The 14,806-nt window shown below is 36.8% G+C and overlaps 1 protein-coding gene across 5 annotated transcripts in view; it reads left to right on the top strand.

Annotated features, from left to right (window-relative positions):
* Positions 1 to 14,806, top strand: part of DCDC1 (doublecortin domain containing 1) — a 455,963-nt gene that overhangs the window by 216,988 nt on the left and 224,169 nt on the right. For all 5 annotated transcript variants that reach the window (XM_072759029.1, XM_072759033.1, XM_072759030.1 and 2 more), the window contains one exon: positions 757 to 927. In XM_072759029.1, the coding sequence (XP_072615130.1) occupies positions 757 to 927 (171 nt within the window). The remainder of the gene's footprint in view (positions 1 to 756; positions 928 to 14,806) is intronic.

Here is a 14,806-nt window from a genome sequence, read left to right as displayed (position 1 = left end):
TAATAACCTAATATATATTAGGCACATTACTATAGGTTAGACATGGTGTCATTCATTCTGTAATCTTATTTAATTCTTAGTATGGTAAGGATATTATTATTCTTTATTACAGATGAGGGTTTTATTACTTGTTCACAGTCGCTCAGTCAGTAAGTGGAAGAGCAATGATTTTTAACCTAATATTTCAAAAAGCCCATGTTCTATTCAGGGTCATTCATAATTCTAAATGAGTCTAATTTAATAACTTTAAAGGGCCATAAAGTGAACTTCTGCTTTTAATCTCTCTTGCTCTACCATATATCAACTAGTGTTTGTGTAAGAATCCAATCTATTAGAGGAAACATAAATTTGCACAACGCAGTGTTCATATAATGAAATTAAATATTGTCATTGGTACATATATTGGATTAATTGAAGTCTTAGGAAGATTTTATTCTGTTAAGCAGTTTAGAAGTTCTTTGCAAACTTGTCAGGTGCATGTTTCTTCTCATATCCAGAGACATTTTTTATTCATCAATTGTAAATGGCTATCTTTTCCATATTACTGAAGTGCAAAGGTTATAAATTTTCCCATAAATAAAATTAGCTGATAAAGGAATGCATAGCTCTTCTGGCTCTTTACTTGAAGATAGCTCTATACTCAAATTCTATATTGAAGTCATTTTCCCTCCCATCAAACTAGGTACTCAAAAATCTAATAGGTGTGACATCAACAATTACTTCTTGCTAACAACCCTTGTAATTTAACCCCTTCAGGTGAGCAAGCTGATTGATGAATTGCAGACAGCTATCAAAAGCAACAGAGGTCATCTCTCTAAACTTGGCCCCCAATTACAGGCTGAGCAGGAGCAATTCTCCTCTTATGTCTACCAACACATTAAAAGCCTTCCAGCAAACACTGTTATCCCAGGAGGCCTGCAGCTCAAGGTGGGTGTCATTCTGTAACTCTCACTGAGTTCAGCTAGAGATGAAAACACTCTGCTCCATTTGAAGACCCTTCTAACAATGCCACTCAGCTTGAATTTCTTTTAGTATTGTCTTTCTCACACCAGAGTTTGGCTTACAAGTGCTATGCTAATATTACCATTCAGGGAGTATGTTTTAAAAGAAAATACCGAGGCATTTAAAAAGCGGATTTATAAACTTTAAATAGTTTTCAACTCAGAAAAGTAATTATAACGAATAAATTTAATCATGTGAATGTTGCATACTTTTTCCAGGGAACACATATTTTTAACAGAAATCACTTTGTATTTCAGTTTTAAAAATAATTTATTTAGAGAAATGGGAAAGGCTTTAATAATTGACAGACAGTGGCAAAAGGAATTAGAGGTGAAAGGCCAGGTGACTGATTGATGTTCAAACTACATTTCCAAGGAAAAGGATCTGTATTGGATAAGTGTGACACATGTCTGAGTTCACTTGGTAAAATCAATACTTAAGAATATGCTGGGGAAAAAAGGTGAATTGGTTATTTGTCAGGACAAGATGGCTAAATGTCTGGAGCTACTTTTTGCTATTGCATCTCTGGAAGAGAAAAAGGAACTCATACTTAGTTAAAGTGAACTAAGTACTGAAAGTGTAAGGAATTTAAATATTTGTTGATCATAATTGAGTACCCTTGTTAAGTCTATCAAGTTAATGTTGTTTTATAATTTCATATCCCACATTTCAAGAGAAAAAAATGAATTACTCAATGGATGGCTCTTTTCCATCGAAGGAACAAACTATTATAACTCATCATTTTCTTTTGATTATATTTATATTTGAATTGATAACATTCTGAGAAATTATATTTTGATCAATCTTTATCTCTATAATTCTTTTTCTCTATTCAAGTTTATTCTACAAAGATAAGCTTTATATTGTAATTATGAACATTATATTTTCTATCTATAATTCTTTAAAATGACATTCTCACGTTTGCATTTGGAATGAGAATATTATCATGCAAAAATTGACCTTTGGGAAAATGTAACTCTACAATAAACATGATAATTTATTTTCCATAGTCTGCTAGTCAGCTAAAAGCTTAGGAAGTGATGTTCAAGACATCAAGTTCAAGGGTTCCCATCATCCAGTAGCATTTTTTTTTCCAGTTTTCTGACTTGGTTACAGATCTAGTCCAACATTTTGCAAAGTGCTTGCTTTGATTATGAGAAGAGCTAGGGAAGGGAGCATGGTTCCCTTAATATCATTTATTTATGTTTGATGATCTATATAGTTCTGTTGACTATGTATGTATATATCTTACGCATCTATGTTTATACACATGTGCACATGTATGTGTGTATATATGTACACATATCCATGGCTCAGCTTTAAGAACTAAAATAATTGATTGTGGTTGTCATCATCTTCTAGAGTAGTGGATCTCAACTATGGTGTGATTCAAAATCCCCTGGAGTGTTTTTTCATATTGTATATGGTTGTATTCACCTCTTCACTGAGGTTCTCATCCTCATCATATCTTTCATTGGTCAGTTAAAAATAGGGGCTTTTGGTCAGATCTTAATACTAGCAGGTCACCTCTCAAAAGGACACACTCTTTCTGTATTCTGTATTGCGTCAGTCCCATGCGTGCAATTACATGATATAATATAGTATCAAGTTTAAACGGACATAGAAGACAAAGGACTGAGAACGACCTATATTGGGTGTCCATCCCTGATATGGGAAAATTCCCTGTAAAAAAAGTTGAAAACATAACAACTTTAGACGAATTTTAAGAAAAAGTTGCATCACTCATAATCACATTATTCATTATATGATCATTCTCATTTTTGCATGTATTTTTAAAAGATTTTATTTATTATTTGACAGGGAGAACACATGTAGGCACAGCGGCAGGCAGAGGGAGAGGGAGAAGCAAGCTTCTTGCTAAGCAGAGAGCCCAATGCAAGGCTCCATCCCAGGACCCTGGGATCATGATCTGAGCCTAAGGCAGACGCTTAACCGACTGAGCCACCCAGGTGCCCCTGAATATCATTTCCATACGCACTCATTTGCCCTATGTAGTCAAAACCACAATGTGCAAGCTTTGTTGTTGTTGTTTTCTGGTACACTCTCTTGCCTTCAATCATAGGACCTTTTAGGTTGATGAAATATTATTGTTTTTAGCTTTAGTAGTCACACTCAGTATGCACCATAATTTATGAAGTCCTTCAGGTTTTTGGAGTTATTGCTTATAGTCCAAACTTCTATCCTCTGTCAGTGCTGCTACCCCCGGCCACTTTGAGAACATCTGCTATAGCCATGGCTCAATGACTTTTGCTTTTCCAGTCCTGTTCTTTCTTGCAACTCCTCCTCTTCGTCCCCATGGAGATGCTGTCAGAAATGTTAGCATTTCCCTGGGAGAGCAGGAAAGAAAGGATTGATAGGAAAGGGTATTAGCAAACCTTTAAGGGATGGTGGGTGGAAAAACTAGAAGGAAGTTGGGTGATTGTGACAGAGAATTGATAAGCAAGAGTGTGGGATGTGTGAGTGGGTGGCAGACAGCACAGGAGAAACGAGTGGAAGATGGGTACAGGGAAGTCTTTTCACTGGAATTAGTGCTTTTCACACACAATTGGTCAATAATGCTCTGTGGGTTGTCTTCCATTTGCTGTGTGTGGAGGCAGATCCAGTTTCTGTGAGATCTAGAGCTGATACAATCTGGGGGAGAGGAACTTCTTTAAAATTAGTCCTGCAAGTGTATATTTATTTAGAATGAGAATGTAAATCACTATGAATTAATGGAGGATTGGAGATTTAGATCCTTTCTTCTGAGTCTTTTTTTTTTTTTCTTCTGAGACTTTTTAAAAGAACTTCTCAGAAATACTTAACGTGGAAATACTCCTTAATTGCTGGGGAATTGCTGGCTTCCCCCTAGTGATTCTCTTATACCTCCCAGCAACTTCCAGTACTCTAAGACTGGAACAGGTAAGGCCCTTTTGGCCCATGCCTATGATTGTTTTCATACAATTATTTTTTTTTTCATACAATTAGAGGAATATGGCATCTTTTGAAGATGCCATAATGAAACTAATGTGTGAGTTTTTTCAGCTTTTTACTACAACTCTATCATTCTAGTTCATCGGCTTGTTTATATTTAGAAAATGGGATAATTTGATAACAGAAAAGATGCTAACTTTTATCTGCAATACCCTCCTAGCATTCCTTATGCTTTGGATATCTGAATTTGTATTTAGATATTTGAATTTGAAATTTGCTCTGCCAGTGGCACAAGAGCACCATGAATCCATTTGAGATTTATGTTCTCTTTGATGGTCATTTTTTTTTCATAAGTTTAAAGTTTTCATTATAACTATATGAACTAGTAGAAAGTTTATTTAAATGTTTAGGAATCTGGGGATCCCTGGGTGGCTCAGCGGTTTGGCCCCTGCCCTCGGCCCGGGGCCTGATCCTGGAGCCCCGGGATTGAGTCCCACTTAGGGCTCCCTGCATGGGGCCTGCTTCTCCCTCTGCCTATGTCTCTGCCTCTCTCTTTCTGTGTGTGTGTCTCTCATGAATGAATAAATAAAATCTTAAAAAAAATATTTAGGAATCCATGGAACAATTAAACAAATAGAAGGAGATAACTGAGGTTATCCATAAGATAGTGGCAAGATTTTTTCTTGAATAGGTTCATCACTGAGTGTGTATTATGTCCTTATTTCCATTGTACATCCCTTGATTTTTATCTATTTAACCTGCTCTTTTCCAGATATGTATTTACAATCCTTGAGCTGCTTTGTTATTTCACCTACATTATTTAAATAAACAATGGAAAAACAAATTTAGGATATGCATTAAGTACAGATACTAAAATGTTCCAACATGACATTCATTTTCAAAGGAATTATAAAAGCAGAAAAATTGGAATATTCAAGGTTATTATGATTTTAAGAACACTCATTAAATGTTGGGCAAAATGTGATGGAGATCAATTTTTATATGTGGATTTTATTATAGTAGGCAAGTATTGGGCTGCTCATTTTAAAGGCAAAGAAACTTGAGATCCTATGAATGCCTTCCAATATCTTATGGGATAAATATTAGCAGTAGGCACTGAAACTGCTCCTCTACCCTACTTTCCATTCTTTCTTTCTCTCCCTTTCTTCTTACCTTCTTTTTCCTTCCTTCCTTCCTTCCTTCCTTCCTTCCTTCCTTCCTTCCTTCCTTCCTTCCTTCATCTTTCAATTGTTGGGGGGGGGGGGGGGGGGGGAAATGCCAGTATATTCACCTCAGCCTATTTCCTGACAGGCATCTGCAACCAGGTGTAAATCTCTGTGCAGGAAGATACAGTCTTCCCTTCCTTGATGGTCTGAAGAGAAAAACTGCATCTGTATCAAAATCAGGAAGAGCAATTGGTTGGGGCATCAGCTCCCACGCAGAGCTGGTTGTAATGAGACCAGCTTTCCTTGCACAGTCCTGACAGCCTTGAAGGTGCCCAGAGAATTGCCAGGTGGGCAGTCAGCAGGGAAAGTCCACAGGCCAGAGCTGGATTACTGTCCCAGCAGTTACCCAGACTAAATGCAACCACTGAACCTTACTGCTGTAGGCACACACTCTCTCTCGGGGAGATTGTCCTTCTCCATAGCAGTTAATTTGTTTTTACCTCTCAATTAGCTTTTTCACAGAGTGTTTGAGATGCTCAAGTTGTTGAAATTCTCTTCCTACATATGCTCCCGTCCCCTGGATTACTCACTGACATCTATGTTAGCCCAACTCACCATGAGTATTATCAAGCGTCAATTGATCATCTGAACATAGAAATGAATACAGATTTTCTAATAAGTGCAAATGAAGTGATACATTTACACCTACTTAAGATTATACTTACAATTTCATTAATGTTTTATGACAAAAAATGGGTTATTCATTAAAATAAAATGTGCTGCCATTGATGGCAAACTTTTGTATAGGTTTTAGTTACCCAAGATACTTATTCATATTAAGGAAAAAAATCGAATTTATAGGCGAATTTGATATATTTTTAAAAGACACTGAAAGCATAAAAACATATATTCTATCCAAATATGATAATATGATCTTTGAGGCTAAGAATTTGGAGAAGTCTGATGATTTAGCTCATATTTAATCTTAAAATGTTTCATTCCCCCCAGTGAAATAAAATTTGGGGGATGTGACTATTTTTTTCTTATCAAAAAGTAGTCCTCATTTTCTTTGAAAAGAAATATATTGAGTCCAGGAGCTTCCAAAACCCTTAATTTACCAAGCTCTTGCATATATTATATCATATTATATCCATCTACTAGGACCTACATACCTGGTACTTGAATCCCAATTAAATATAATTTTAAGCACTAAATTAATATAGACAAAGTGAGACCCTTATTTCATTTCTTCTTCAAACATCTGAATGTATAAAGGGCTTATTGAAATTACTTAGGTTAAGACATGATAGACAGGCATATTTGCCTTGCCACCATCAGCTAGATAATTTTGAACATTTTCATATCTTGAACTTAGTGAGAATTGTAATTGGATACAAAGAAAATATTTTTGTAGACCATTTGCCTTGTTTTGGAAATTTCACTTTGTCAATAGACACAGAAAAATGGGATGGGAGATGTTTTTTAAAAATAAAATATAACACCAGGTGTGTTATACTGTATGTTGGCAAATCAAACTCCAATAAAAAATATACAAAAAAATAACAAAACAATGAAACATGACTTTTTAAAAAAGATTTATTTTTTTATTTTAGAGAGGTGAGGAGGAGTAGAGGGAGTGGGAAAGAGAATCTCAAACAGACTGCTAAGTGGGAAGCCCTGTGCAGGGCTCTGTCCTACAATCCTGAGATCATAACCTGAGCCAAAATCGAGTCAACTGTTCAACAGAGTCACCCAGGCGCCCCTGAAATGTGATTTTAAATGCTTAACGGCAGCGGAATGCAGTTCTTCTCCCAGGTTAACTGTGAAGCCTATGATGGTCATTTTGCAGGCCTCTCCATCCTCAGCCTCTGTTGGCATTCTTCCACCCTCACTCCCTGAACTCCCAATTTAGACTGCCCAGTGCCCTGTGTTCTCATTTATCACCTTTTCCCCCCCAAGATTTACTGTTTTGAAAAGGGCAAAAGCTTCTTTCGAGGTAAGACAGTTTACAAAAACATATTTTTCTCAGATTAAAATTCTTTTTGGAATCTACTATATAAATGAAACTAGGCTCTATCTGCCCTATTTGAAGCCAGGATGGTGGCTGACCCCCCAGACTCACTCATTACGTTTGTTCTCCCACTTGGGACCATAGACCTCCATCCACCAGCCCCACTCCAAGCCTGCTGAGGGATTCCAGAGAGCTGAGGTTGAAAATAACAGCCTCAAAGGATGAATAACCTATAAGGCTGAATATCATTTACTCCATGGTATTTTAATTATGATAAAGGAGTATATCTCTGAGTGGAATTTCAAGTATTGACAAGTTGGTGGGAGACATATTTTTGGGGTCAGAGTCTTTTGGCTCTCACCTAAAATCCTACCCCATAGGCAATCACTTAATTTACATCTGCCAAATGGTGGGTTCTGCTTCAATTTATAGAGGAAATTTAAAACATCTCTTTTTTAAAATCAATCATTTTCTGTTATCCTTTTAATGGGCTTTAAACTTTATTTGATTGTTGGTCCAGATACCACTTAGACTTATAAAGTTTAACAATTATACAATTCGTTTTCACTTGAGTGTATTTTCATTTCCTGGGACAAAACATACTGTCTCCTTACCTGTTAAATACTAATTAAAAACATCTGTTAAGCACTAAAACACTTTTTCTTATGTGTAGTATAAACATATTAATTCATTATTAACTTTCATTGCCCTAATCCCATAATTTTAATATTTGCTTTGTGATTATCACTTTATCTAAGTTAGACATGTTTACTGTTTGATTTATAATACACATTTGAGGAGATCCCTGGGTGGCTCAGCGGTTTGGCACCTGCCTTTGGCCCAGGGCACGATCCTGGAGTCCCGGGATCGAGTCCCACGTCGGGCTCCTGGCATGGAGCCTGCTTCTCCCTCCTCCTGTGTCTCTGCCTCTCTCTCTCTCTCTCTGTCTATAATAAATAAATAAATAAATAAATAAATAAATAAATAAATAAATCTTTAAAAAAATATAATACACATTTGAGAAAATATAGAAACTGTGAATATTCTAAGAATTACCTTTCAAGTCTATAAAAATGAAAAACCTAACAGTACAATTATTTGATTTAATGTACATATAATGTTAATTCAGTTAGAGTTGATTTTCTATCTCCAATCGTGATTTTGAATTTTGATTGGATAAAGATTTTTTTTCATGGTTAATTAGCTTCTCACGTAAGACAAATATTTCATTTTAATTTTCATGTTCTTTGACTTACGTTGAAAAATCTTTTACTATAAAATACTTTTCTGTGCCCTTAATTTTTTTTTATATTAAGTTTCATCTTATTATAGTCTCCAAAACTAGATATAAGAATACACTTTGATATTTGTAATTAAAAACATGATAGGACTTTATTTCTGAAGATCTCCTTATCCTTTATAAATAGATTTGCCCCAGGGCAAGTCATTTAACCTTTGTGAGACTTCCCTATAAAATGTGGTTGCTTTGAGCATTGAGGGATTTAATGTGTGTGATTATGCACCCTGCACTCTGGATTGCCATGCATTTGTGTGCAGATGCTGTGCCACGCTGCCAAATCCCCTCTTCCAGACTGAGGTACCCATCCCTCAGCTCCCACAGCTATATCCTCATTGCCCTCCATGTCAAGGAGCTGCTTCTCCCAAGACTAGGCCCACATCCTGAGGGCAGCTTGCATTTGGCTCATACTCAGTGCAAAGACATGGCTCCCTTTCCTCAGTTCTGGACAACTCTGAAGGGCTGGCCATTCCAGCTCTAGGGCTCCCACCAGCGGCTTCTGTTGTAACCACATCACAGTTCACCTTCAGCTACCCACTCCGGTTTCCTCATTCCCTCACCAGTGTTACTCTGGAGAAGGCTCCCCGGTAAACTTCCTGTGAGTAAATCTTGGTCTCAGAGTCTGCATTCTGGGGATCACAATCCAAAACAATGTGAGTTAACTTTGTTTCAACATATTTAATTCTATCCACCTGAAATATGCCACATATTTTTGCGTGGCTATTTTATATTCCTGTTCTTCACTGGACCTCTTATAGTAAATCCTGTTACTGTACAGCCTCTCAACTTTTGGCAACTCACTGCAGTGTCATTTTCCTATTATTGCCTCTTGACAGCATTGTATCCTGAGGTATTTTGAAGCTTAGGTGTTTGGCCTTCTATTCACGCACAGAAGAGCTTCCTGGGTGGTCTGCCTCGCTGTTACGGAGAGTTTGGGAACCTGCTGTTCCCCCACAGCTAGCTCTTAACCAGACTTATAGTATTAGAGGCTGGATAATGGCATTGAACTAGACCTTATACAAGTCCTTAAATAGATAGGATACATGATGCCGAGCAAACTTGTCAAAGAACCACATTAGGTCAAAACTCATTCAGGTCATCTTTCCCCATAAACTTTAAGTTTTGGTCACTGTATATATAAATAAAATTCTTCTAGATCTTCACTGATATTTTTCTGCCTTCACAAATACTTCATATGAACAGTTATATTTCGTTTCATTTATTTATACCCATACACACAGACATCATATTTCAGAAATATTAGCCTAGCTGCAAACTTTAATTCCCAACCCTGTTTATACACAAATAAGTAAGTAAAATTACTTCAGGAATGAACAGTAGAAATGGACCATTTCTCACCATGACTATTGTTACTACTCTGGTTTGAGCCACCATCATCCATTTTTTAGATTGCTGTTGGTCCCTACAATCTACCTCTGCCCAGCAGCCACAATAATGCTTTTAAGTTAGATCCTGTTTTTGCTCTGTTGCAAACCTTCCAAAGAGTCTCCATTTCTCTATCACTTTGCTCTAATGACACTAGTCTTCTTGCAGTTCTTAGAATGTACTGGGCACATCCTTGCCTTAGTTTCTTTGCTCAAGCAGCTCCCTCTGCCTGCACTGTTCTTCTCCAGCCTATTTGCTTGGTTAACTCTCCCTGTCAACTCCTTACTCAAGTCTTTTGTCTTTTGAAGGCCTGTTCTGGTCACCTGCTTCATATGGTGTTTAACATGCCCATCACACTCCCTGATCCCAGACCCTATATCCTCTGCCCTTTTTTAGATAATACCACCTTCTAACAATCTCAGAGGTACATTTACTGTGGAGCTAATGAAACTGAAGCTTCAGGGTCCCTTCCCTGCAGAGGTCTCTTCCAAAACTCTGGGAGAAACACTAGAAATGGGTGCACATGGTCATGTGTTGCTATAAAATTTGCAACTATATCTGAACTGTAATTGGTTGAGACCACTGTCTGTTTCTACTCCAATTTCTTCTCTGTCAAGTTTGCCCTTGTACCAAGTGGTGTTGAAGTGGCCGTGTTTTTGAGGTCTGGTGGGGGGAAATTGAATTTGGGATACATTTAGTTTAGGTATAGTGGAATGTAATTAGTGTTTTGCAGTCACTTCCCTGTATAGTTCAGTTAGCGCTAACTGTTCTGATGTGGAAAGAGCTTCCAGGAAGGTGGCTACTGCCCGCTAGCCATAGAGCATATTGCTTTCTGACTATGGATTAGAGTGCTTGGCATCAAAAGTATATGGGTGGTGGAGGAAAAAAAGTTGTGAAAATAATAAAGCCAACTATTTGTAGGAAATTCTTCCTACAAATATTTTAAAGAAACCTGATCAAGATTTCCCCAAATTTGACATCAATCCTAAATAGTTTTATGAAATGACCAACAAAGTTGTGAAACTGAGAGAGATTTTTCTTTTAAAAATTTTTTTTTAGATTTTATTTATTTATTGTAGTTTAATTCCATGACTGTGAGATCACAACTTGAGCCAAAACCAAAAGTTAGGTGCTTAACCGATTGAGCCACCTAGGCACCCTCTTTTTTTTTTAAACAATTTTTTTTTAGATTTGATTTATTTATTTGAGAGAGAAAGGGGATGGGAGGGAGAAGAAAGGAAAATCCAAAGTAGACTCTGTATTGAGTGTAGAGCTCAATGGAGAGAGATTTTTCTAATTAGTAGTCAAAAATTTTTTCATTAACCATGCTAGAGGGAAGAATTATCTTTCCATTCTCCGTATAGAAAAATGTTACCAAATACCACAAGAAAAGGTGATCAAAGACAATTCAGCCAAAATATGTGTGTTTAGATAGTTAATGATAATATTTTATAATTTTTTGCTATGGGTGAGCTTTTTAAATGTGTGTAAATTGTGATTTCTTTTCTCATTTTATTTATTTACTTATTTGTTTATTTTTTAAAGATTTTGTTTATTTACTCATGAGAGACGCACACAGAGAGAGGCAGAGACACAGGCAGAAGGAGAAGCAGGCTCCATGCACGGAGCCTGACGTGGGACTCGATCCTGAATCTCCAGGATCAGGCTCTGGGCTGAAGGCGGTGCTAAACCGCTGAACCACCTGGGCTGCCTGTCTTTTCTCATTATATTTTATTTTATTTTTTAAAGATCTTTACTTACTTATTCATGGGAGATACACAGAGAGAGAGAGAGAGAGAGAGAGAGAGAGAGAGACAGAGACACAGGCAGAGGGAGAAGCAGGCTCCATGCAGGGAGCTCCATGTGGGACTCTATCCCGGGACTTCAGGATCACACCCTGAGCCAAAGGCTGATGCTTAACCACTGAGCCACCCAGGCGTCCCTCCTTTCTCATTTTAAATGAATATTTTGTATCTAGTTTTACATGTGTAATTTTGTATTCCTTTTGTTAAAGAAGGCCCACCAAATTGTATTAAAGGTCCACAAAGTTCATTTAATTTGGTGGGCCTTCTTTAACAAAAAGAATGAACAATTAGCATTTACAAGACCTGGATGTATCCTGACTATGCTATATGATTTACTTACTTGTTCTATTCCTTAAAAGCAGGAATCTTAGCTCCTTGATATTTCTTAAGCACCTGAGCAGTGCTTGGCACATGGTAGGCACTCAGTAAATATTTGTTGAGTGAATGAATCTATTACAACATTACAATAAAACATAGTGTTAATCTAATTTAATCCTGTTTAAGAAAAGTCAATATTGACATGAAGGAGAGTAATTCATGGAAAACACTCCTTAAAATTTTTTGATTGTTATAACTAATCATAGAAGTAAAATCTTATTTATAGATATTTTCTTCACTAGTCATTAGCTACAGTGTTTTTCAAGAGGATCTGGATCACTTTTTTTTTTTTTTTAAGTTCTATTACCTTACTCCTTGGGACCCAAGACTAGCCTCAGCTAGCTTTTTCCATCATCCCACTCCAAGGGTAAGAATTTAATTTTAGAGCTATAGGGAGGTGAGGCCATGCAGAGAGCCACTGAGGAGCCAATACAGCAGTTGGTTTTTTTGTAAGCCAAGGACCAGGCAGAAGGAAAATAAAAGTCAACTATTCTTTAATTTATCTATATCTAGTCAATCACAGAACTTTTGTTTAGAGAGTGATCTTTGGTTAGACATTGGACAGTAGAAGTAAAAAAAAAAAAAGTGCTTCCCATGCAAAGGAAGAAAAAAAATAAATATAATACTTGGATTTTATAAAAATGAGCATAGTATAAAGAATGAGAGGTAGGCCTTAAGAAAAGCAGAGTCTCATAGTATTTCAGCTTGGGAAATTTTTATTTTTGTAAAAATACAGAGAACAATACATTATACCTAATGGAGGGCAGCCTTCTTTCACTGAAACACCTAAACTTGTACTTAAACCCTAAAACATTTATATCTATTTAAATGCCCTTATAGAGATTTTGGAAACCAGAGCCTTGTTTGTTTGTTTTTGAGAACAATTTTGGACATAGAAGGGCAGACTTCTTACTGGTAGTGAAAGAAGCAGTGAACTAATGAAGGTCTTAGATGTTGGCCAACTCCTCTTTGCTCTCTCAGTTTGGCAGTTAGCACCCACACTGCTATTTTCTAGAACATAATTTTCTGCACTCTGATTCCACATCTAGCAAGTCTTAACAAAGCAAGGAACATCAATAAGTTCCCCAAACTGAGCTTTTGTCAATGCTTACCTTGCAATATGCTTGACATCCAGAATTGTGACTGTCCTTGCCAAATGTCACCATTGTTTAACAGCTCTGTTCCAGGTTAGGGCTCTGAAGAGATTGTTGGGAGAGTAAGATTCTCCATCCACATTATTTCCCATGGGTTTGCAGGCAACAGTTGGGTTTACAAAGTTCCTTATAAAAGTAGAGAGATTTTTTTTTGCTCAGAATTATATATGTACTCAGAAAAGAATTTTTTAAAAATCCTGGTTAGCAAAAGATGCTATAGGGTGTAGACAAGGCTGATAGCTCGTGCTATTTCCATGGACTATCAGCATGATGAAAAGTGCTGAGTGGAAAAAAACCTACAATTTTTGAACATTATTACTTTTTTTTTTAAATCTCTCTCTCTCTCTCTCTTTCTTTTTTTTGCTAAAGCCTAAGGAAGTACTATTGAAGCACATTATTTCCCAAATGAGGTTAGGACTAATTAAATAACTCTCAAAACTGTCTTAAAAGTAAAACAGATGGTTTTCTTTCCTTACAAATAAGGTATTTTCCTGAATCATCTTCTCTGGAAATAGCACGAGAGATAAATACAATGACTACTTGATGTGATATGTGTATCAGAAAGGGAAGAAAAGTACTTTTGGAAAAAATTAAAATAAATAAGGACTTAAATTATTCATCAGGTCTCTCTTGGCCTGCTTCTATTCTTAAGAGCCTGGTGAATGGATTGGCACACACCACGTGGGTCCTCAACATGGTTAGGGGATGGTGTTCACTCTAGTGGATCCTTCCTGCTGGACTGGTTTGTTTGGATACTCTGGACCAGAACGCTTGCTAGCACTTCTTTCCCGGCAAGTGTTGCATAATGCAACTTAAGAATTTTCTTTCTGTTCTCAACAACTTGTTGCATATGTGCACCTAAAATGGATGGCTTCATCATACTGTTATGCAATAAATATGTCAGGTTGAATTTCCTTTTAGTGAGTCAGAAGATGAGCTGAACACTGATATATATATTTTTTAATTTTTTAAAATAAATTTATTTTTTTATTGGTGTTCAATTTGCCAACATATAGAATAACACCCAGTGCTCATCCCATCAAGTGCCCCCCTCGGTGCCCGTCACCCAGTCACCCCCACCCCTCACCCACCTCCCCTTCCACCACCCCTAGTTCGTTTCCAAGAGTTAGGAGTCTCTCATGTTCTGTCTCCCTTTCTGATATTTCCCACTCATTTTTTCTCCTTTCCCCTTTATTCCCTTTCACTATTTTTTATATTCCCCAAATGAATGAGACCATATAATGTTTGTCCTTCTCCGATTGACTTATTTCACTCAGCATAATACCCTCCAGTTCCATCCACATAGAAGCAAATGGTAGGTATTTGTCATTTCTAATAGCTGAGGAATATTCCATTGTATACATAGACCACATCTTCTTTATCCATTCATCTTTCGATGGACACCAAGGCTCCTTCCACAGTTTGGCTAGAACACTGATATATTTTATTATTTTTATTTTTTTAAGTTTCTTTTTTTTTTTTTTTTAAAGTAGTCTCTACACCCAGTGTGGGGCTTGAACTCACAACCCTGAGATCATGAGTTGTTCTACAAACTGAGCCAGCCAGGTGCTCCATGAACACTGATATATTTTAGATATAAATCAAAGATTGCTCATGTAATTCATGGCTTTATGTTCCTCAAGAAGAATGAAATAAACTAGTTAATTGGTCACTAA

The sequence above is a fragment of the Vulpes vulpes genome, chromosome 5 (assembly GCF_048418805.1).
Source record: "Vulpes vulpes isolate BD-2025 chromosome 5, VulVul3, whole genome shotgun sequence".
Lineage (NCBI taxonomy): Eukaryota > Metazoa > Chordata > Mammalia > Carnivora > Canidae > Vulpes > Vulpes vulpes.
This window is presented reverse-complemented; position numbering and strand designations above follow the sequence as displayed.